The 25,823-nt window shown below is 39.6% G+C and overlaps 1 protein-coding gene across 6 annotated transcripts in view; it reads right to left on the bottom strand.

Annotated features, from left to right (window-relative positions):
• Positions 1 to 25,823, bottom strand: part of daam1a (dishevelled associated activator of morphogenesis 1a) — a 185,301-nt gene that overhangs the window by 48,162 nt on the left and 111,316 nt on the right. For all 6 annotated transcript variants that reach the window (XM_072568840.1, XM_072568846.1, XM_072568842.1 and 3 more), the window contains 2 exons: positions 9,574 to 9,645; positions 1,390 to 1,484 (listed from right to left, as the gene is read on the bottom strand). In XM_072568840.1, the coding sequence (XP_072424941.1) occupies positions 1,390 to 1,484; positions 9,574 to 9,645 (167 nt within the window). The remainder of the gene's footprint in view (positions 1 to 1,389; positions 1,485 to 9,573; positions 9,646 to 25,823) is intronic.

Genomic DNA, 25,823 nt, shown 5'->3' with positions numbered 1-25,823 from the left:
CCAGGTAAAGTCCAAGCTCCTCAACTATTATACCTGAACATCTATAGTATGATGAGTACAGAAGAGCAGAATTACTTTTTATAAAACCAACGTCCACAGCAGGCCCTCGGCTCGTACAAGTACAAACAGCACAGAAAGTTAAAAAACAAAAGATTAACAACATTTACTTCAGTGTCTGAGCAGAATAATGTTTAAAAAAAGATGAATTCTAAGTACAGAATGCAGACACTATGGCACCATTGCTAACTGTAGAATTATGCTGATAATGCAATGGCACAAGTAGTACAAGAATGTGAAAGGCCCAAAGACAAGAGACACAATTAGGAAGTACAGTCACTTCTTCTATAAGGCGATGGTTGCATTCCTATAGAAAAATCGCACTTTAGAAACAGCACTTAAAAGTGTTGGTGATTTAATTACGTGACAGCCAACACATTTTAAAAGATCATGCTCTAGCAACAGCAACCTCATTTCATCAACAGCATTACAGCAAATTTGCATTAACAAAAAGCGTGTTGTAACAGAACGACCTGTAAGGGATCTTTAAATTAGGAATAACACTAAGTGGGGAGAGAGGGTATTAAAAAAACAAAAACAAACCTTAAAATACAGACTTAAAGTGAGGACTCCTTATATTCATGACGCACTCTTGCTGAGCTTAGTCAACTACCTAACAAGGTCATCTTTCCAAAGATCATTTGCCAAAAAGAAAACATATGGAGAAAATGGAGCTTAAAAAAGAAACATTTATCGATTATAAAAAGGAAGTTATAGAAATTAACTACAATTATGCCATACTGAAATTGAACGCTTTCTTGGGTGCTGATATTTAAAGCCAATGTTACCACTAGGTGGAGCACTACATACACAGTATTAGTGGTATCGGGTAGTGTTACTACAAAGGGACAGCAGCCTGTAATAAAAATGGTGCATCTCAGTTTTCCTTCTACCATTCTGGTAACTGTTTAACTGAAGCTAAACTCTTTCCTAACTAGCAATGTTTCTTGTCTATGATGGAATTATGGTTGAGCAAGAAATTAAAATTCCTTTGTCTGCCACTGAAGTTGACACGAGGGATAGCTTAAGGCAGGTTCCTTTATGCCTATGAAGCTTGATCTATATTTAGGTTTAATTAATTTGACATTTGGATTCCCAAGTTTCCCCATTTGATAGTGAACATTAAATGAGAAACTCAGATCATTCTGTATCATTGCAACATCATCCACACATGCAGAGGGCCGCACTATTAATTGAGATTTCTGGTACGAGGCGCCAATGTCATCTGGGCTCCTCAGCACATGTGCAAATGACACAGACGGTCACCTTTAATGGGAACACATACACAGTTTTTCAATGTAAAATCATAAGTATTCATTAAAGATAGATTGCCTCATTGGTTGCGTTCTCAGTGCAGTCTTCAAACTCTCAATAGTTTTATTCCTTTCTTCCTCATCTTCTTTCTCCAAAGCTATAAGCGATTTTCTCTAAAAAGCAAATAAAAAGTCAGTTCACCAATTTTTTCCTTTAATAATACATCATACAGAACTTGTAAAGAAACCGAGCATTTTGCAGACACTGTACTAATCTATTTCTTTTCTGGACTAATATACATCAAGGATTAACTGCCCAGCTTCCAAGTTAGTCTTTAGGATCTAAATCAGCATCAGTGGTTCAATTTTGCACAGCCATCATGACCACAAAGGCTGATTGTCACAAGGAAAGTGTAGGAAAGGACAATTTTCTCCAACATATAATCCAATTATCCTAATAAACTCAAGAGGCTACACTGAGTAACTTAGCCTAAATGGAGCTCTCTCATTTGAAATACTCAGACTACATGAATAACTCAAAGGAATTTATATATGACATCTGATTAAGAAACACTGAATTGTCAAGATATCCATGATGAGAAAGTGCCAATTTATTTTAACATCAGCATCATTTAGTTATTTAACATCAAGCATCTCTATAGACTTGGGAATGCACTGAAGGGAGAAAATCAAAACCAAATAGTTAGGTCATCTTCAAGTGTTCAGAAGCATTTTCATATTTGAAGCCAATTGGCAATCCTAAAAATTGCATTATTAGTGCTGGGAGTGTCGGTTTGTTCAGTAGTGTGTAAACATGTAAAATATGCTAGTTATTTGTTCTCGGGAGGCAGAGACAAAAATCAGTGTATTCATTCCAATATTCAACTCTATCATAGCGGAGCTCTAACTTCATTTAGGCAAAAGTGAGGACTGCAGATGCTGGAAACCAGGGTTTAGATTAGAGTGGTGCTGGAAAAGCACAGCAGGTCAGGCAGCAACCAAGGAGCAGGAAAATCGATGTTCCGGGCAAAAACCCTTCATCAGGAATAGCCTATTCCCGATGAAGGGCTTTTGCCCGTAACGTCGATTTTCCTGCTCCTCGGATGCTGCCTGACCTGCTGTGCTTCTGCAGCACCACTCTAATCTAAACTCTAACTTCATTTACCCTACTCTTGTTCCATATCCCTTGGAAGTCCCATAAAACAAAAATTTCACTGGAATATTTTAATAGTCATTTTTTTTCTGGCATAGGTCCCGTTTTCAACTAACTTCTTGGCAAAAGCATTATTCCTGACTCCACTCTAACAACCCTTGTTACAATTTTAAAGATTATTCTCCTTTGTTTTGAATTCATCCACTAGAAAAATATAGTTTCCCTGTCTCTAATCCATCATTAATTATTAGCAACTCAATGAGATCACGTCTCAATCTTCTAAATTAATTTGAATGGAATGCAACCCAGGTTTATGCAACCTGTTCTCATATTTTAAACTTCTGCACCTAAGCAAATCCCTAGGGAATCTCTCCCATCTATACATTATTCCCAAGATTCACCACTTGAAAGTGAATTATGTGGAACTCCATTTGCTATAGCTTTGCAAACAAATTTGATCTCTCCATGCCTTTTGCAATTTTCTGCTCCAATCCTGACAAACTATTTTGCCTCCTATCAGAGTCCCAAAGCATATTATCATTGAAGAGGTCAGATCCAGACTTAAATCTGGCTTGCTGGATCACATTTAGCATTTTGTTTAATGAGACAGTCTTTTGCTGAAACAACAGCATGCTAGACTAGGTGATAGCAGATTAGGTGGTACAACAAAACAGAAGTTCATTTTGCAAAAGATAAATAGAATAGCCAGAGCTATTTACATGGCACAATTTGAATGATTTCAAATAAAAATACATTCCTATGTATCCCAACACCATCACGTTACTATACACAGACACCAGAGAAAATTAATTTGTTTCTCAATCATCTATATAGGTTTGACTAAACTGCTCTATTCAATTCCCAGTCTTGAGAGATTGGTAGCCTATGTCTTGATCTCATTCAATTGAGTGCAGACTTTCTCAGCTTCAAACAACTCTTTCCAGGTTCTAAATGTTTTTGGTTTGTAATTTGCACACTACCATCCTTACGTTGTGGTATATATTTTCTAACAGTTCTAAATTATCTCCTTTATTTAATCAAAATGTTTTATACATCAAATTTCCACCGGGTAATCTGCAAACTGACAAACACAAGCTTTCCAAACTGTGGGTTCTTCCCTAAAGCAAAAGAAAAAACTCAATCCTTCTCAACTGGAAAACTCTAGTGCCACTTAATGTTTATTCCAGCCACTTTTAACATTCCCCAAGTGCAAATACATCCCTGTCGTCATCCCGGGGACTCCTCATTTAGATTTCAAAATTAAATGATTCCAGAAATACTGACAAGTTTCATCGCGCACCTGATCCACATTTCAAATAAAACTAATTAGAAATAGCAGGGGCATCAAGGGACTCCTGGGAAATATTACTTATGGATCTACAACTTGCTAACCTATGTCTTCTAAGTTTCTACCTCATAATACATCAGGTCCTGAAATTTGTCCATTATAGGTCCCATTATTTTCTCTATAATACTTTTCCCCATAATTTTGTATTAACCAAAAGTTTCTGTGCTGAAATTATCTTTAAATTCTCTTGAAGTAATAACTGATTTGTGTTCATACAGTTCCTCTAACACAGAATTAGTGAATGCAGGAGGAAATTCAGTCCATCATGTCCACACTGGTTTCCCAAAAGAACATTTCACTTCATCTCATTCTCCTTTTCCCTATAACCCTGCACATTTTTCCTTTTCAGATTAGTCTTATAATTCCCTTTTGAATGCTTCAATTGAAACTGCCTCAACCACACACACAAGCAGTATGTTCCAGTTACAAAATAATGTTCCTTCCTAACACATTTTAGCACTTTTCACTAATTAGATTAGATTCCCTACAGTATGGAAACAGGCCTTTTGGCCCAACTAGTCCACACCGACCTTCCAAAGAGTAATCCATCCAGACCCATTTCCCCCTGACTAATGCACCTAACACTATGGGCAATTTAGCATGGCCAATTCACCCGACCTGCACATCTTTGGACTGTGGGAGGAAACCGGAGCACCAGGAGGAAACTCACACAGACAGATGCCCAAGGCTGGTATTGAACCCAAGACCCTGTTGTTGTGAGGCAGCAGTGCTAACCACTGAGCCACCATACTTACAACATTTTAAATTCACTTCACAGAACTGTTGTCAAACAAAATTTGACAGTGTCACAAAGATATTAGCAAAACAAGCTAGACGTAGTGGAAAGAGCTCCCTAAAGAATTCTGCACTGGCACTTGACAGCTGAAGTGGAGTGTGGTGCTAGAAAAGCACAGCAGATATGGCAGTATCAGAGGAGCAGAAGAATTGATGTTTTGGGCAAGAGTTCTTCACCAGGAATGAAGGCTTGTGAGCTGAGGGATTGGAGAGATAAATGGGAGGGGGTGGGGCTGTGGAGAAGGCACTGAGTGTGAGATAGGTAGATGGAGGTGGGGATAATGGTGATAGGTCAGAGAGGAGGGTGGTGCGAATATATGGGAAGGAGGATGGATAGATAAGATAGGCCATGAGGGCAGTTCCAAGTTGGAAGGCTGGATCTGGGATAAGGTGGGGGAAGAGGGAAATTAGGAAACTGGTGAAGTCCACATTGATGCCATGAGGTTGGAGGTTCCCGAGGTGGAAGATGAGGTGTTCTCCCTCGAGGCATTGGATGGTTCAGGACCTGCATGTCCTTGGATGTGTGGGAGGGGGAGTTGAAGTGTTCGGCCATGGGGTGGTGGGGTTGGTTGAGGCGGGTGACCTGGAGATGTTCTCTGAAGCACTCTGCAAGTAGGTGTTCTGTCTCCCCAGTGTAGAGGAAACCCCATCGGGAGCAACGGATACAGTAAATGACATGTGTGGAAGACCTATCACCATTATCCCCACCTCCAACTATCTATCACGCACTTAGCTTCCTTCTCCCTAGTCCCACCCCCTCCCATTTATAGAACATAGAAGAATACAGCGCAGTACAGGCCCTTCGGCCCTCGATGTTGCGCCGATCAAAGCCCACCTAACCTACACTAACCCACTATCCTCCATATACCTATCCAATGCCCGCTTAAATACCCATAAATAGGGAAAGTCCACTACTGCTACTGGCAGGGCATTCCATGAATTTATGACTCGCTGAGTGAAGAACCTACCCCTAACATCTGTCCTATATCTACCACCCCTTAATTTAAAGCTATGCCCCCTTGTAATAGCTGACTCCATACGTGGAAAAAGGTTCTCACTGTCAACCCTATCTAACCCCCTAATCATCTTGTACACCTCTATCAAGTCACCCCTAAACCTTCTTTTCTCCAATGAAAACAACCCCAAGTGCCTCAGCCTTTCCTCATAGGATCTTCCTACCATACCAGGCAACATCCTGGTAAACTTCCTCTGCACCCGTTCCAGTGCCTCCACATCCTTCCTATAGTATGGCGACCAAAACTGTACACAATATTCCAGATGCGGCCGCACCAGAGTCTTATACAACTGCAGCATGACCTCAGGACTCCGGAACTCAATTCCTCTACCAATAAAAGCCAGTACGCCATATGCCTTCTTCACTGCACTATTTACCTGGGTGGCAACTTTCAGAGACCTGTGTACATGGACACCAAGATCCCTCTGCTCTTCCACACTACCGAGTATCCGACCATTAGCCCAGTACCCCATCTTTTTATTACTCATACCAAAGTGAATCACCTCACACTTACCCACATTGAACTCCATTTGCCACCTTTCTGCCCAGCTCTGCAGCTTCTCTATATCCCGCTGTAACCTGCCACATCCTTCCTCACTGTCTACAACTCCTCCGACTTTCGTATCGTCCGCAAACTTGCTCACCCAACCTTCTAACCCTTCCTCCAGGTCATTTATAAAAATGACAAACAGCAATGGTCCCAAAACAGATCCTTGCGGGACACCGCTAGTGACGGCACTCCAAGATGAACCTTTGCCATCAACTACTACCCTCTGTCTTCTTCCAGCCAGCCAATTCCTAATCCAAACCTCCAACTCACCCTCAATGCCATATCTCTGTATTTTCTGCAGTAGCCTACCATGGGGAACCTTTATCAAACGCCTTACTAAAATCCATATACACCACATCTACCGCTTTCCCCTCATCTACCTCCTTAGTCACCTTCTCAAAGAATTCAATAAGGTTTGTGAGGCACGACCTGCCCTTCACAAAACCATGCTGACTATCCTTGATCACATTATTCTTATCCAGATGTGCATAAATCCTATCCCTTACAATTCTCTCTAAGACTTTGCCCACAACAGAAGTGAGACTCACTGGCCTATAGTTACTAGGATTATCCCTACTCCCCTTCTTGAACAAGGGAACCACGTTTGCTAGCCTCCAGTCCTCTGGCACTACTCCTATAGACAAAGAGGACACAAAAATCAAGGCCAATGGCTCTGCAATCTCCTCCCTTGCTTCCCAGAGAACCCTAGGATAAATGCCATCAGGCCCAGGGGACTTATCTATTTTCACCCTTGCCAGAATTTCCAACACCTCTTCTCTACATATCTCAAAGCCATCCATTCTACTTATTCGTGCCTCAGTATTCATATCGACAACAATGCCCTGTTCCTGAGTGAATACTGACGAAAAGTATTCATTCAGTGCCTCCCCAATCTCTTCAGCCTCCACACGCAACTTCCCATTACTATCCTTGATTGGACCTATTCCTACCCTAGTCATTCTTTTATTCCTAACATACCTATAGAAAGCCTTAGGGTTTTCCCTAATCCTACCAACTAAGGACCTTTCATGTCCCCTCCTTGCTGCTCTTAGCTCTCTCTTCAGGTCCTTCCGGGCTACCTTATAACTCTCAATCGCCCTTATTGAACCTTCACGCCTCATCTTTACAAAGGCCGCCCTCTTCCATTTAACAAGGGATTCCAATTCCTTATTAAACCACGGCTCCCTCACACGACCCTTTCCTCCCTGCCTGATAGGTACGTACTTATCAAGGACACTCAATAGTTGCTCCTTGAACAAGTTCCACATATCAATTACGCTCTTGCCTTGGAATCTACATTTCCAATCCACAATCTCACAATCCACAATCCATTATCTCTCCACCCTCCTCAGCTCACAAGCTTTCATTCCTGATGAAGGACTCTTACCAGAAATATCAATTCTCCTGCTCCTCGGATGCTGCCTGACCTACTGTGCTTTTCCAGCACCACACTCTTGACTCGGATCTCCAGCATCTGCACTCCTCACTTTCCTCTACTTGACAGCTGAAGGCAATGCTGTCAATGGTGGAACAATTACAATTGTTGATATTTTGTCTTTTCCATTCATTGTGGAACAGGCATACAGTACTTGTTAACAAGTTTGTTATTTCCTTATTGTAGGATGTGGTCTCCCCCTAATATGGGTCCATATTCACATTTTACAATTATTTTCTCAATGTGTTTATTAACATTTTGATGTTTATTTCACAATATCGCTTGCAAGATGTTCATTATCCCATTTTATACTTTACTCCTCACTTTATATCGTTTTGTTCCTTTTTAAAACTCTTCCTGTCTGAACTTATATATTTTATGCGTAAGAGAGAGCTTTTTTAAATTTTGAAATGGTTCAAATCGACTCTGGTTGTGCAATTGCATAAACAGTGTTTTGTTTACCCTTGATGAGCACAGGTTTTGCAAAAACTAAATGAACTAAATAATTTCAATGTTTCCTTTCTATTTATATGTATTTCAATCCAGTTTTCTTTGTTCTAATCATTCCTCATCTCTTTGATGTCTGCCTCGGATTTAAAATCTTAGATTTGTAACTCCCTTCTTACCTCAAACCCAACATAAAATTTAAGATCAGCTACCTTGAGAGCTGTGGAAATGGAAGCATTCCGAAGGTACATGAAAGTCAAAATTATACTCAGGTGAAGTTAAACATAATCAAAATAAACATTTCCAACACAAACCTTGCCAGTTCTATTCAGTGTACTGAGCATTCTGATGCAGAACTGACTTATGAATGGATTGCTTATATATTAAGAGTTGATCTTTCTCTGCACCTTCTCTATGGCTGTAATACCATATTCTGCATCCTGTTCTATTACCTTAATGTGCTTACGTAAATGTGACTCATCTGGATAGTATACAAAATACTTTTTGCTGTATCTTGGTACACGTGACAGTAATAAATGAAATCAAACAGTAGCAAGCTTTATTAAATCCCAAGCTGAGATTTGTAATAAAGATGGAGTGTTTATAGCAGTTCAATAAGTTATCGAGCATAGGTCCAGACCACAACGATCAAGGATGTCCCAGATTTAGTTCTTGATCTATGCAGAGTTACTTATTTTAGATAGACTAGCAGTAGGAATACAACTTATTTCCACACTTCTGGGCTACAAGGAACAAAACAGACTACTATCCTGATAACAACCATCAGCCCCTTCTAAAAGTACACAAGCAGACATGGAGAGAAAAGTTTGGTAGTAATGCTCATTGCAGTTGAATACCCCATTGGCATTCCCAGGCAACGTCCATGCAAGAGTGTAACTGTTCTGTGAAATATCAGAACACGGTCAGTATGCACAGGAATCTAGCCTCAATGCTTGTTTTTTTTGGGGGAGGCGGTGGGCACAGTGGAATATTGATTTGAAAAGAAAAACAGAGTACAAACTAATTCATAGCAATAAAGGAAAATAAAAGTTGGACCTTTATTATCATTGCTTTGATAAGTGCAAATAAAACACTAATTCATGAGTGAGTGTATGTTTACCAAACACTATGGAATTTCTGCCCCAATGTTTTATGTTACCTTTTAGACTTCAGTGAATAAATATGAAAACTATTAAATGGCATTGGAAGCAAAATAAAGATTTGCTTGGGAGGCATGATTGATTCAGAATGATGTGGGAAATGAGCTACCAAAGTCCAGAATTGAAGGTGCAAAATTCCACTTACCAACCATGTTCTAAAAATATGAATGAAAGGTTAATATTGAGAGAAACTTAACATTCCAAACATAATTGCTATTTTCCATTTAGCCCCACTCATTACCTTTCTCAGAAAAAACATTTCTGATAAGTGTTGCTTTTAATGCATATTACCAGAATTCAGGCTACACTTGATGAATAACATGGTTTATAAATGTAGAGAACTGTAAAGTAAACACTCACAACTGCCATAGAGTTCAACTGATCAATGTAAAACTCTGGCCAGCTTGTAGCTCCTTTGTTTTCTTCTTGCTCCTAAAAGAAGGTAGATTGCATAATTACCACAAATGTATTTTGGAAGGAGAGGAATGGAGAGATTTAACAACAGGAATAGACCGAGCTTTTTCCAGTGGCATTCAGGCTGTGGCACCAAAGTCTATATTAACAACTCATTTCAGCTGTGGGTGTGAAAGCTGCTCCACAGCTCTTCTGTACTGTGTAAGAAAATCTGTTGAAATTATCTGTTTCGGAGTACTAGCTGGTCACCTATGCCATAAAGTGTGTGCTCCACTGTTCAGGGAGGACAGAATCAGGCTCTGGTCTGAAAATCTCAAATGAATAGGGTTAAAAATCTCACAACACTAGGTTATAGTCCAACAGGTTTAATTGGAAGCGCACAAGCTTTCAGAGCGTCGCTCCTTCATCAAGTGATTGTGGAGGACACAATTGTAAGGCACAGAATTTATCGCAAAAATTTACAGTGTGGTGTAACTGAAATTATACATTAAAAAATACCTTGATTGTCTGTTGAGTCTTTCATCTGTACGAATACCATGATAGTTTCAAATCTTTCATGTGTAAATCACAAAACTTTTTTAAATAAAGGTTCCATTCTCAGGTTAACTGTAACAATTGGTGTTAGCCAGCCAATATGTTGAAGGTGTTAACCCCTTGTGTTTTCTGTATAGGCCATGATGTTTAGATGGATTCAAATCTAAAAAGTGAGATAACAGAGTTTTACATGAATTCATGCAGTTTTTGAGCAAAGTACAATGTAACTCTGCAAGTACAAATTCACCCCACAAAATAAATGTATGTGTGCGTGTGTCTGTCTGGGTTGGGGTTGTGAGTGTGTGAGAGAGTGTGTACATGTGTGCGTATGCAAGTGTAGAGTGTCTTGTCTGTGAGGGGGTGCATGTGAGAGTGTGGGAGTTGGGGGGGGGGAGAAGGGGGGACTCATCCCACGTACTTCTCGTGTAGGCGACTTCTACTGCCTTCTAAAAAGGTACACAAAGCCAACACACCAGGACATCTCATCATATCAGGCAATGGGACCCTGGTGTGAGAATCTCTCCAGCTATGTTGAAGGCATCTTGAAACCTATTGTACAGGGGACCCCCAGCTTCTGTCACGACACTACAGATTTCTTACAGAATCTCTACACCTTTGGACCAATTGAACCGGGAACACTCCTCGTCACAATGGACGTTTCTGCACTCTACATCAGCATCCCCCACAATGATGGCATCATGGCAACAGCCTCAGTACTCAAACACCAACAACTGCCAATCTCCAAACACCATCCTACAACTCACCTGCTTTATCCTCGATCACGTCTTCAGTTCTTCATCCAGACACATGGAACAGCCATGGGGACCAAATTTGCACCCCAATATGCCAACATCTTCATGCACAGGTTCGAACAGACTTCTTCTCTATGCAGGATCTCCAACCAACATTATACACCAGGTACATTGATGACATTTTTTTCCTCTGGACCCATGGTAGGAAGTCACTGATAAACTACACAGTGATAACAAGTTTCATCCCACCAAACTCACCATGGACTACTCTCATCTGTCTCATTCTTGGACACATGCATCTCAAATCAAGGATGGACACCTCAGCACCACACTCTACCACAAACTCTCAGACAACCTCACAATGCTACACTTCTCCAGCTTCCACCCAAAACATTAAAACCGCCATCCCCTATGGACAAGCCCTACATGTACACCAGATCTGCTCAGATGAGGAGGAATATGACAGGCATGTCGGACTGGAAGTACTCAGAGATGCCCTCATAAGAACGGGGTACGATGCTCAACTCATCGACCACCAGTTCCGACGTGCCACAGCAAGGAACCGCAATGACCTCCACAGGAAACATATGCTGCAACCAACAGGGTACCCTTTGTTGTTCAGTTCTTCTCAGGAACTGGAAAACTATGCCATATTCTTCGTGACCTGCAACACATTATCAATGAGGATGAGCACCTCACCAAGACCTTCCCCACGCCTCCACTGCTCGCCTTTAAACAACTGCCAAACCTCAAACAGTTCATTGTTTGTAGCAAGCTGCCCGGCTCTCAGGACAACTCCATTCAACCCTGTCACGGTAGGTGCTGCAAGATGTGTCAAAGCGTGGACATGGATACCAGCATTACACATGGGGTCACCTCCCACCATGAATGTGGCAAGTACTTATGTGACTCAGCCAACGTTGTCTATCTTATACGTTGCAGGCAAGGATGCCCTGAGGCATGGTACATTGGGGAAACCGAGCAAAGGCTACGGCAACGGATGAATGGGCACCGCACAACAAACAGACAGGACTGTTCCCTCCCAGTTGGGGAACACTTCAATGGTCCAGGGCATTCTACTTCGGACCTTCGGGTGACCATCCTCCAATGCAAACTTAGAGACAGGCAGCAGCGAAAATTGGCCGAGCAGAGGTTGATAGTTAAGTTCCATACCCATAGGGATGACCTCAACCGGGACCTTGGGTTCATGTCACACTACAGGTGACCACCATTGCACTATATATATACATACATACACACACACACGCATCCTCTCAGAGACTTAGACCACTCTATACGCACGCACACACATATACACACACTCTCTCTCAGACACTCTCAACCCCCACCTCAGATACACATAAATACATATACACTCTCTCTCACATTCAAACCCCCCCCCCCCCCCCACCACCCACACACACAATGCATTTTGTGGGGTGAATTTGTACTTGCAGAGTTACATTGTACTTTGCTCAAAAACTACATGAATTTATGTAAAAGTACATTATCTCACTTTTTAGATTAGAATCAATCTAAACATCATGGCATAGACAGAGAACACAGGGGGGCTAACACCAATTGTTAACAGTTAACCTGAGAATGGAACCTTTATTAATAAAACATTTTGTGATTTACAAATGAAAGAAGTGAAACTATCATGGTATTCGTACATATGAATGACTCAACAGACAATCAAGGTATTTTTTGATGTATAATTTCAGTTACATCACACTGTAAATTTTTGCGATAAATTCTGTGCCTTACAATTGTGTCCCCCACTATCACCTGATGAAGGAGCAGCGCTCCGAAAGCTAATGTGCTTCCAGTTAAACCTGTTGGACTATAACCTAGTGTTGTGAGATTTTTTAACTTTGTACACCCCAGTCCAACACCGGCATCTCCAAATCAAATGAATAGCTAATACATTGTGCAAACTGCCAGGAGGCATGACATTATGCATCAGAGAACTACTAACAGTATTGATACTGGAGTGGGAAACAAAGGCAACAAAGGCAGCTTCTGAGTAGCAGTGCATGGAGGCCGACAGTTAAGATGTGTCAGGCACATTGAAAGATTTGAAGGTGAGAATTAGCATTTGGGGGGGGGGGGGGGGGGGGGGGGGATTGGGCTAAGAAACTAGAAGCCCGTAGAACTTGGTAACAACTGCCTTAATGTGATAGTGGGTGATAAAGATGTTTGTGAATTTTCCATAAGCTACAGTTTAGGTAGATTGAATTTTTTCAGCCTCCCTCATTTCAAACTTGAAGTTGGACAAAGCAAAAACATGACGCTACAGCAAAAAGAAGAGCAAGAACTGTGGGTGCAGGCAGACAACATCAAAATTATTCAAATATTTTCAATATCAAATGCAGCATCCCACAGAAATAAAAAGTTCACTAGAAAAAATATCCACAAGCAATACATTAGACGTTGTGGTACTATTATGATTCCATGTCAAATCCCAGGGCGAAATCTAGACCATAAATTTCACTTTTGTTCTTACCATGGTGGTCAGTCATTAAACAGATTTACAAGAGGCTGCCAGTGTACTTTTTTTTGCAAAACAACAAAGACGCGCAAAAGAAAGATGAACTGTGTTACACTATCACAAGAGGCATTTGAAATGGTCACATGACAAATATCAAAGATAAATTCAACCCTTTTATTCCAATGATACCCTTAGGAGACACCCACACGCAGTGAAGGGTCACCTGGTATCCACACTAAAGCTCCTTGTTTTTACAGAAGTGTTGGCTGAACAGTCGACATCCTTGGGATTATGACTGGTCAGAAACTCAACTGGACTATCACAAGCACAGTCGCTACAAGTGCGGGTCAGAGGCTAGAAACACTGCAGTGAGTAACTCATCTCTCGACTTCCCAAAGCCTGTCCACCATCTACAAAGCACAAGTAGGTGTGTGATGGAATACCCACTTGCCTGGATGAGAGCAGCCTCAACAATACACAAGCAGCTAAGACAAAGCAGTTCGCTCGATTGGCATTACACTCACAAGCATCCACTCCTTCTACCACCAACAATCAGTACACACTACTGATACTATCTACAAGGTGCACTGTAGAAGTTAACCAATGATCCTCAGACAGCACCTTCCAAACCCACGACCACTTTCATCTAGATGGAAAATGGCAGCAGATACATGGAAACACCACCACCTTCAAGTTCCCCTCCAAGCCACTTGCCATCCTGACCTAGAAATACATCGCCATTCCTTCACTGGCACTAGGTCAAAATCCTGGAAATCCCTTCCTAACAGCATTGAGAGTCAACCCACAGTAAGTGGATTACAAAAGTTCAAGACGATAGCTCATCACCACATTCTCAAGGGCAACTAGGGATCGCCATAAATGCTGAGCAGGCAGTGAGCTCACAACCCACAAACAAATAACTTCTTAAAATGTTCTATCTGGCAAAAGGTCAGCATTTATACAATGTTACTTTCATTAGTCTCTTCCCAAGACCTTTAAACAAGTTAACTCAGCTCATTTGCTAGTTAACATGTCTTCAACAATCTTGTAGAAGAATGTTTCTTTCTAACACCTAAGCAGTCTTCTGTTTCTGGAATTGTCTTCTAAGTAACTCAGGACCTCAACCGTTCTTTACTAAGATTAATAATAATATCTTTTCTGTTGGGAATCTCTTCTCTGACTGAACCTACTCCTGCTGGATTGGTCTGATTTTCCATGTAACTGCACCCCCTTTGACAGGCAACAGCAGTTTCTTTTTCCTAATGTACTGAACAGTTCACCTTAAAGAATTAAAGACTTAATTTAATTGCATGTAAACAAAACAAATCTCCAGACATTCCTAATCATATTTAGAACAAGCATAAAGTGAAACTTAGAATGATGGCCAATCCTCAACGCGAAAAGATAGAACTACAATTCAGAGTTAAAACTATACATCATTACTCACTTTAAAACATAAGCTCGCCAACAAATTATGAACCCTCACCACAAAAGCAACAGAAGAATGAGTATAAAACATGCTGAAATGATAACCAGTTTTTAATGTTAAAATTAGCATGCAAACTTATACTTGCGTTTCAAACAATAAAAACGTGCACATAAGTAAGGAAATGCAAACAAAATTTTAGTCTCATTTTTGATGTCAGAAAACACCAAACTCTTGAGGTGATTGAGTATTCCTTAACTGTAAAAAGGAGGAAAAAGTATTTTCTTTCAAATAGCTACTTTTTTGGTGCTCTGGTGACTGTCAAAGAAACTTTCAGCTACTCAGGATAGGAGCATGGTGTGCAAGACAGGACATATAATACAAAATTGAAGAGAAAAAAACTCAGTTGACAAAAACAGCCATATTATAAAGCAAGTGACATCAAATTTATGACATACAGTACATGTTATTTTAATTAAATATAATATTCAAGATTGAGGGATTATTAAATGTTTAAAGGACACAGTTGCCAAAACAGTATAAAACTAACTTAGATATTGCAAAATGATGTTAATGCAAGTATCATAGCATTAATGCTATCAGGATATAGTAGCATAATGATAATGTTACTAGACTGGTAAATGCCATGATAAATGTGGGGCTTATGGACAAAAACAGCTATATGAACACAGGTTGAGATGCAGACTCAATGGGCCAAATGACCTATATCTGCATTGTTGGGATTCTATAATTCTGATTCTGTTATTTGGAGGCTTCAATGGGTGAATGAGAGAGATTCAATGCCTCAATTTCCAAAGATAAAGGGTGGCATAGTAGCTCAGTTGTTAGCACTGCTGCCTTACAGTGCCAGGGTTACAGGTTCAATTCCATTTTCTGTAACCATCTGAAGTTTGCATGTTCTCCCCATATTTGCTTGGGTTTCTGCTAGGTGCTGCGGTTTCCTTCTATAGCCCAAAGATGTGCAAATTAGGTGAATTGGTTATTTTAAGTTGTCCCATAGTCTCCAGAGATGTGCAGGCCAGGTGACTTACCCATGGTAAATGTGGAGTTACAGGGATAGCGTGGGGGGGGGAAATGCTGTTCAGCGGGTCAGTGCAGATTTGAGGGACTGAATGGCCTCTTTCTGCACTGTAGGGATTTTCCAATTCTATGACTAGCCCACCGTCCTAACCTATCTATATCTATTGTAAGGTTATTTCCTTGCCACATTTTACCGTCCCGACTATTCTGGTGTTGTCCGCAAATTTGGCTATGGAGCCTTCTTTCCCTGTATCCAAGTCGTTAATGTAGGTTGTAAATACCTGGGGTCCAAGGACTGAACCCCCATGGCATCCCACTAGTTACATCTTGCCAACCAGAAAAAAAAACATTTATCCTGACGCTGTCTTCCGTCCATCAGCCAGTCATCTATCCAGGCTAATAAATGACCCCATATCCCATATGATCAAACCTTGTGAATTAACCTTTTGTGCAGCACCTTATCAAATGTGTTCCGGAAATCCAGATAAATTACATCTGCAGCATCCCCATTATCCACTGTGCTTGTTAAATCTTCGAAGAACTCTAGCAAATTAGTCAAATATGATGCACACTTTATAAAGCCAGACTGACTCTGATGGAGTGTTTTGACTTTCCAAATGTCCTGATATTGCTTCCTCAATAATTGATTCTAACAATTTTCCAACAACAGATATTAAACTAACTGGTCTTTAATTTCTCATACATTGCCTCCCTCCCTTTCTGAATTAGGGCGCTATATTAGCCATTTTCCAATTAGCCAAATCCCTGTTATCAGGGAATTTTAGAATATTGTAACCAATAGATCTACCATTTCTGCTGCCCCTTCCTTTAATACCCTAGGATGTAGGCCATCAGGCATGGGGGACTTGTCTGCAATCCAAATAGTTTGCTTCATACCATTCTCTATCGATGTTGATTGTTCTAAGTTCTACCTTATCTACTGCCTCTGATTTGCCCATTCTATCGTCCTCCACCATGAAAATGGTGTTAATTCAGCATCTCTGCTATCTCAATGCTCCCCACTGCTAACACTCTAGTTCCATCTTCCAAGGGGCCAACATTCACATTAGCGACAATCTTCACTTTTATATAACTATAAAAGCTTTTGCTATCTTTTTTATACTTTGTGCTAATTTTCTTTCATAACTTACCTTAGCTCTGGATTAATTTTTTTAGTATCCCTTTATGTCTGAAAATTTCCCAACATTCCAGCCCTGCCACTGGCTTTTGCAAGAGAGTATACCTTAGTTTTTGACTTTATATTGCACTTGACCTCCTTACTTAGCCATAGGTGATTGTTTTTACCCCCCCCCTTACCATCTTTCTTTTTCACTGGGATATATTTTAGTTGTGAGGAATCGAGTAGCCCCTTAAACATCTGCTACTGCTTATCTGCCATCTAACCATTTAGCTTTCCTGCCCAATCTACTCAGGCCAATTCAGTCCTCATGCCGACACAATTTCCTTTGTTTAATTCCAGAACACTATTGTAGTACTCCACTTTCTCACCACCAAACTGAATTTTGAATTCTATCATTCTCCCTAGCGGATCCTTAATTATAATGCTGTCAATTAATCTCTCCTCATTACACAATACCAAACTCAGAGTACCTTTCTCCCTGGCTGTTTCCTGGAGAAGTGTGTTATGGAACCAATCGCTAGTACATTGAATGAACTCTGCCTCCAGGCTACCCTTGCCAATGTGATTTTTGCAGTCTGTGTGTATAATTTAAATCACCCATAATTATTGCATTAGTTTTCTTGCAAGCCTCTAATATTTCCTGGTTTATATTATGCCCCACTACAGAACTACTCTTTGGAGACTTATAGATTACTCCTACCAAGTCCTTCTTCCTTTTGCTATTTCTACCCAGACGGATTCCACATCTTTATCTCATGCTTATGTCATTTCTCATTACAGCACTTATCCCTTCCTTCACCAGCAAAACTACATCGCCTCATTTTCTTTTCAGTCTCTTTCCACATTGCTGAGTACACCTGGGTATTCCATTCCCAGACCTGGTCTCCTTGTAACCATGTCTCAGTGATCTCTACTGAATCTTACGTTATATATTAATGATCTGGATGAAGGTACTGGGGGCATTCTAGCGAAGTTTGCCGATGATACAAAGTTAGGTGGACAGGCAGGTAGTACTGAGGAAGTGGGGAGGCTGCAGAAGGATCTAGACAGTTTGGAAGAGTGGTCCAGGAAATGGCTGATGGAATTCAATATGAGAAAATGTGATGTCTTGCACTTTGGGGGAAAAAAAGAATACAAGCATGGACTACTTTCTAAACGGTGAGAAAATTCGTAAAGCCAAAGTACAAAGGGATCTGGGAGTGCTAGTCGAGGGTTCTCTAAAGGTAAACATGCAGATTGAGTCAGTGATTAAGAAAGCGAATGCAATGTTGTCATTTATCTCAAGAGGGTTGGAATATAAAAGCACCGTTGTGCTACTGAGACTTTATAAAGCTCTGGTTAGGCCCCATTTGGAGTACTGTGTCCAGTTTTGGTCCCCACACCTCAGGAAGGACATACTGGCACTGGAGCGTGTCCAGCGGAGATTCACATGAATGATTCCTGGAATGGTAGGTCTAACATACGAGGAATGGCTGAGAATCCTGGGATTGTATTCATTGGAGCTTAGAAGATTAAGGGGAGATCTAATAGAAACTTACAAGATAATACCTGGCTTGGAAAGGGTGGATGCTGGGAAATTGTTTCCATTAGGCGAGGAGACTAGGACCCGTGGACACAGCCTTAGAATTAGAGGGGGTAAATTCAGAACAGAAATGTGGAGACATTTCTTCAGCCAGAGAGTGGTGAGCCTGTGGAATTCATTGCCGCGGAGTGCAGTGGAGGCCGGGACGCTACATGTCTTCAAGGCAGAGATTGATAAATTCTTGATGACACGAGGAATTAAGGGCTACGGGGAGAATGCGGGTAAGTGGAGTTGAAATGCCCATCAGCCATGATTGAATGGCGGAGTGGACTCGATGGGCCGAATGGCCTTACTTCCACTCCTATATCTTATGGTCTTACCCTTTTGTTTCTATTAGTGCTATTAACTCCTTAATTTTGTTTTGAATGCTTCATGCATTTATATGCAAAGCTTTTAAATTTGTTCCACTGTTAAATTTCTGTACTTTTTTTTATAATCCCTTCGTGCAAAAAGATATTCACCTGTTCTGTGTCTCACCTTTATTGTTAGGTAACCATCTGTCACCGCTAACCTGCGCGTTTACCTCCTCCTTAAGTTGGGTTTTCGAATTTTCCCTCCTCCCCATTTAGTTTAAAGCCCGGTATATAGCCCTAGTTATGCAATTCGCTAGGACTCTGGAACCAACATGACTCAGATGAAGATTGCCCCATCGGAACAGGTCCCTTCTTCCCCAGTACTACTGCCAATGTCCCATGAATTCAAACCCATTTCGCCCACACCAATCTTTGTGGCAAACATTTATCTGTATAATCTTATTGAGCCTGTGCCCATTAAGTATCTGATTTTCATTAATTACCTGACTTACATTTCTTTAAAAAAAAACTGACCCAACAACGTCCTTTAGATAAAGAAATCTATCATCGTTTCCTAATTTGGTCTGAATGATTCCAACCCCAGAGATCTGTGGTTTATGTGCAAGAGCTTATTGCAATTGCCTGACAAGTCACTCAGTTAACTTTGATTAGGAACAGAAAATAAATGCAAAGCAATACTACACATTAAATAATTTTAACAAAGCTATAATTTCCAAATTCAGATGTTCACACCACTTGCTGGAGCACAGGAACGTTACTGTGTCATGACAATGGATATATATTGGTAGAAGGCTGGGCTTAAACAATTAACAAAATGCTACTTTTAATAGTATTAAATGCTGAGATGTTAATATGCAAAGTGCAGATAAATTTCCAAAACAAACTAGAAGCACGTCAGTTCTCATCTTAAATGTTGAAAGAAAAATTTTGTAATGATGGTACAACACATCATTTCTGAAAATTTTAAATTTAAAATTATTCAAATGGAATCCTGAAAAATGTCCTAAGGCAAAATTATGCAAGGAGGAAATAGTCGTCATGATAAAGCTTTACAAACAAAAGTTCTGAAGGGTCAATGGTCCCTAAATGTTTCTCTCCACAGATCCTGCCAGACGTGCTGAGATTTTCCAGCATTTTCTGTTTTTGTCTCATTACAAACATGCACCTGTTTGATTCTAAGTTCCAAATGCAGGTGGTAAATCATCCCAACATTCATCACCTAATGACTGACCTCAATATCCTTGACAATGGAACCACCAAGTCTTATAGGATTCCAAAATGAGAATCCTGGATCTCACAAGGTGATCAAATTTTTGTCATTCGTTATTAGATCCCTTTATTTTACTGTAAATGTTAACATTCTGGAATATACTTTCTATAGCTTCATACCATTAAGAGTAAGGTTTTGAAGACAAACAAGCTGCTGAGATAAAGTACAAAGAAAGCACTGACGGAAGAAAATGGTTACTGGTCGGGGCTCTTATTTGCCTCTAACTTTCAAAAGGGAGAGGAATGGATAAGATGGATGACTAGGGCTAAGGTGGCTGACAGCAGAGCTAGAGGTTGAGTGGTAAATCAAAAGAAAGAGAGGGTATGTACAAGGAGTGAGGGAAATGAAATATGGGAAAATGCCTAGGTAGGGATACACTGGGTGTCAAGAAAGGGAATGAATTTTTAAAAATTGAAATCCCCCATCTAAATGCATTCTGGTGATTTATTTGTCTGCCAAACTTCATAACCACCCAAAGGAAATTAAAGTAATGCAGAAATACAGAAGGTGAAAATAGAGAGAAACAGCATCAATACACACCAGTATTAAGAAAAAGAATATATTCCCCAATTTAACATGTGTAATAACACTGGAGTTCAACCAAAGGATACTTTCCTCCTCACATCCACATGAACTCCTTCCAGCAAAAAGAAATTCAACTATGATTCAAAAAGTAACGTTTCAGAGATTGCTTTTGGTTTTTAACGGGTTAGCTTCTGCAAACATAGCAAAAAACGAACATATGAAGGTTTGTTCTTCACATAATAATGGTACACACATTCTACTCCCTAAAGAACAATGACTTTTACTCATTTAGACAATCTTTACATCTTGCCAAAACCAATTTGCAATTGAAGCCTAAATTGTTTAAATTAATCTCAAAGTGCATGTGGCCTCTCAAGGGAACTTCAATTAGAATGGCAACAATCCAAGCAGTTTATTGACTGACCACTAGATGTTGGCGAGGTTATATAATATTCCTAAATGTTTACAGTTTAATTGCTGTTTTAAAAAGCTAATAAAAACCTGTACTCAATAAATAGATGCACATGTAAAATATTAGAAAGGCAAAACAACAATGGCTTAAAAATAAAATTTTACTCTGGAACTTCGAAGAAAATCGGGAGCTGTAGCACACAAATTTGAGTGAAGTTTGGAATGACAGGCAGTTCTATTAATATCTATTCAGATGAATAGTGACCAACAAAATACAATCAGATTTATTCCTCAATGCTCAAATTTTCTTCAGGTTTTAAACTTATAACTAGTTTATGAAACCATTTCAGGAGTTCCTCATTTTCAAATCAAACTAATTTATACAAAAAAAACTATTAAACATTTGTGTTCAAAGTTCTCTGCTCCTTTCACCCACACAAACACAACCTTCCACTGAAACTGCTACACTTTTCTCTTTCAGGTCTGTTGTTACAACACTGGGTAAACCCTTTTGCTTAATTTAAACCCAGCAACACAGAAGAGATTTATCCCATGCAGTAATCTGCAAAAGTCAAGTGACCAAGGACTATTTAAAAGTAAAATTTAACAACTTTATTTCTTAAAGTATAAGAGAGAATAATTAACCAACCACTATTTACAATTTCTTTCTCTAACCTATCTTTTAGCTTCCCTTCTATCATACTAGTCCGATAAAACTCCCAATTAAAATTTACAAAACAACACTTACCTCAAAAACAGGCAGCACTTTTCTCCTGGTTAGGAATTTCTGCATTACAGGTTACTGATTGAAAAGGGACTGAAGTGATTTACTTTTTCAAGTAGTATCTTACATGCTAGGACCTGGTAGATCTCCTCTCAACTGCTCAATTTTCCCCCGGTCTATATACCCAGAGTATCAGATTGTGTCATTGGTTTTTAAGATAGTCAATATACTCAATTCAAATTTGATTGGAAATTGGTATTTTAATCGGGGTATAATTTAAACTGATTGGCCGTATTCGAATTTGTTTTTGTCTCTAGGCAACAAGCTATTCGAGTTCCCAAAAGAGAAAATGCTGGAAAATCTAACTGATCTTTTCAAGTCTAACTGACCCTTTGTCAAATCTACTCGAGTTGTTCAACTTACTGTTACATACATTGTTGCTTTATTACGAGCTGTCCAGTAGTTCTACTGCTTTTAACTCTTAAAAGGTATACCCACATCTTCATAACGGGTCTCGCCCAGATTATCATCAAGCCTGCTGAGAATGATTTGTTGTTGGTAAACTGACCTCTACCTGGCAGAGATTGAAATGGAACTCGCCAACACTACTTCCTACTTTTCTTGAACCATGATCCCAATTATCAAGGGATTGTTTCAAGAACAATCACAGATCTTATGGCTTCCCAAGATCTTTCCTACATAACTTCCTACCTCAAATGCACAACTTCATACAACTCACTACCTCCTTTCCAAGATCCATAAACACGCTGCTCTGGTAGACGCATCACGATAGCCTGCTCCCATCCCACTAATTTGTTATTATTTTAAACTTTGACTTTATTTTCTTCTCCTTGTTCAGGGTTTCTCAACATATATTAAAACTTTCCACTAATATCCTCTGTCGGAAGGTTTCAATTTCCTAGCCGTGTCTCATATTTATAGTAGATGGTCAATCTCATTGATAAACAGAAGATGAACGACTAAGGATCCTGGAATTGTATTCATTAGAGTTTAGAAGGTTGAGGGGAGATCTAATAGAAACTTACAAGATAATGCATGGCTTAGAAAGGGTGAATGCTGGGAAGTTGTTTCCATTATGTGGGAGCACTAGGACCCTTGGACACAGCCTCAGAATTAGAGGGGGTCAATGTAGAACAGAAATGGGGAGATATTTCTTCAGCCAGAGTGGTGGGTCTGAGGAATTGATTGCCACGGAGTGCAAAGGAGGCCTGGATGTTAAAATGTCTTCAAGACAGAGACTGATAAATTCTTAATCATGCAAGGAATTAAGGGCTATGGGGAGAGTGCGGGTGGGTGGAGTTGAAATGTCCATCAGCCATGATTGAATGGCGGAGTGGATTCGATGGGCCAAATGGCCTTTCTTCCACTCCTATGTCTTATAGGTCCCATTTATAGGCTATGTTGAACCAGATTTGGGAATTCACAAGCTATTTCAAGCAACTAAGAATAGAGAGTGCAAGATGGATTTGTAACTGGAATTGGAGGACATGCAGTCTCTCTTTGTCTGTTTTCTTTTAGAGTCAAAGGGCATAACATAATAATAACAGATTCATGTAAGATAGAAACAGGCCCTTCAGCTTACCATTTCTATACTGATCAACAAACTCCATAATCCCATTTTACCTGAACTTGGCTCATACCCTATTATGCCCTGGCATTTTAAGTACTCATCCAGATGCTTCTTAAATGTTGGGACAGTACCTGTCTCCACTGCTTTCTCAGGCAGTATGCTCCATAGACTCTGGATGAAAAAAATTTTCCTCTCTGATCTCCTCACCTTAAACTTATGCCCTCTGGTCTTAGACATGTCTGCCATGGGGAAGAGATTCTCACAATCTACTATCTATGCCTCATAATTTTGTCTACCTCAACCAGATGACCCCTCAGCCTCCTCTGTTCCAAGGAAAACAAACTCAGCTTATTTCTCTCTATTCCAAAGGTTTGGGAGAGGGTTGAGGTGAGGGAGGGGCGGAGGTAAAGTGCCTTTTCCTGCAATAGCAAAACTTCTGAAGATTCAAGTACAGAACAGGTATTTCTTTCCAGGGACAATATTCCTCAGAAGTTCCAATCTTTAAAATTATGTAACACCTTCAAGCTAAAAACAAACTTTAAGGTTTCAGCATAAGGTATACAACAAAGACTACTGCCCTTAATAACATCAGGGCTATACTGGAGAAATATTCCAAAACAAGCTCAGCCTTTATTCAATTTGTTCTAATACAGTTACAACATTGGCCATTATTTGGCCAAGTGAAAAATTGTTCAGGCATTTTTGTCCACAAAAAGCAGAGTAAATTCAGTTCAATAAATTGTTGATTAATCAGTTCATACTCATTCAGCAGAATGATATGAAAGGTTGCAAGTGCAATTGGAGATGGTTGGGCTGTACTGCCACTCTAGTCCCATAGCTCTACAGGTTGCAAAATAAAATTGAAAGCTTTCTCAATGTTAGTCTTAGAAATAAAAACAAATACAAAACCAAATCAACCTGGCTTATTTAATAAACAAAACTATTGATTTGTTAAAAAACAAAACCCAAATATTCAGAATTGGTTAACTGAGTCTTAGGAAAATAAGAATGTTCACTCCTGTAAATAATTCAAAAACAAACATTTTGGGTAAAATAGGAAAAAATAATTTTTCTCCCAGCAATTCATTTCAAGAAAAAAAAGAGATACTTCCGGGCCAATGGTAGCTGTTCGTTGAAGGCAAAAAGGATAAAAGGTGTAGAACCAGAGACTCTCGATTTAGTGCTCTCATACATATTCAAGCTGCAACTGCACACAGTTGTCACTGGACACAGAGCTGGTTCAGGAAACATGAAATTGAGAAACCATTTCAGTCACTCTTGCAGAAGAACAGATTAGGTTCACACCCCAATCTCTCACCCAAGGTGTTTCAGAAATTGGACACACAAGTGAAGGGGAGACACAGGTGGGGACTAAAAATAGATTCAATTGATTATAATTGAGAGCAGTTAGAGTCTGCAGATATGTTTGGAGACAACATAGATACAACAGAAAAAAGTTACAATAAGATGACGTAGAATTGAGTGATACAAGTCATCATTTGACCCACTGAACAGCCAAAGCTGACAATTGTACAATAAACCTTGACAGCGCATTTGAAGAAAAATTCTGATGCAGAAATTTACAATGGGAAAAGAAGAAGCTTGTTGTCAAAAAAAAAAGCATGCTTAATGCAAGGTTTTCTACAGATGATTATGAATGAACCATTCATTATATTTCTCACAACAAATTAGAAGAAATGTATTAGAAGTTTTGTACCAGAGTAGAAAATGGCTTTATTTAAATGAAGGTGAAATAAGATTTCTAGAAACCAGATTGGGATCATGAAAAGCAAATACTGGATGTAACCTTATTCAAGATGGAAGCAATTTATTAAAAAATAGCCAGAAGGGAGAGCGCCTTTTATTAATAAAATGTTAAAACTGGGATTTTAAAAATAAACTTCAGATAATTTATTAATAAACCATGTCATTCCTGGTGCATTAATGATTTGTTTAAAATCAGCAATTTTAATTTTTATGAAAAAAAATTTGCATAACGTACAGGAAGAATAATTTTAAAAACATCTAAGAGGAAAGGGTAGGATAAGTACATTTTAATAATCAATATGGAGAATGAAAAGTTTAATTGTAACTGCAAATTGATAAGGAAAGGCAGTTGGCTGAGGAAGCTCTGGTCTGGGAGAAATGGACAATTATTTAAGAGTGAATTGAAAAGGCCATCACAGAAGAGATCACCAGTAATAGAATTAATGTGAAATTTCAATGATGAAATCTAAAACAAATGAAGCTGCAAGTTAAAATATCAAAGGGCTGATGTATATTTCACCAGGGAAATGCAACAATTTACTTTTTAGGGACCAAAAATCATGGACAAGCGATGTATTTATACAAGCCTGGGATTACACTAATGGGAGAATGCTGATAATATTTAAT

This window comes from Chiloscyllium punctatum, chromosome 4 (assembly GCF_047496795.1).
Source record: "Chiloscyllium punctatum isolate Juve2018m chromosome 4, sChiPun1.3, whole genome shotgun sequence".
Classification (NCBI taxonomy): domain Eukaryota; kingdom Metazoa; phylum Chordata; class Chondrichthyes; order Orectolobiformes; family Hemiscylliidae; genus Chiloscyllium; species Chiloscyllium punctatum.
The sequence above is the reverse complement of the archived record's forward strand: the minus strand, read 5'-3'. Positions and strand labels throughout refer to the sequence as shown.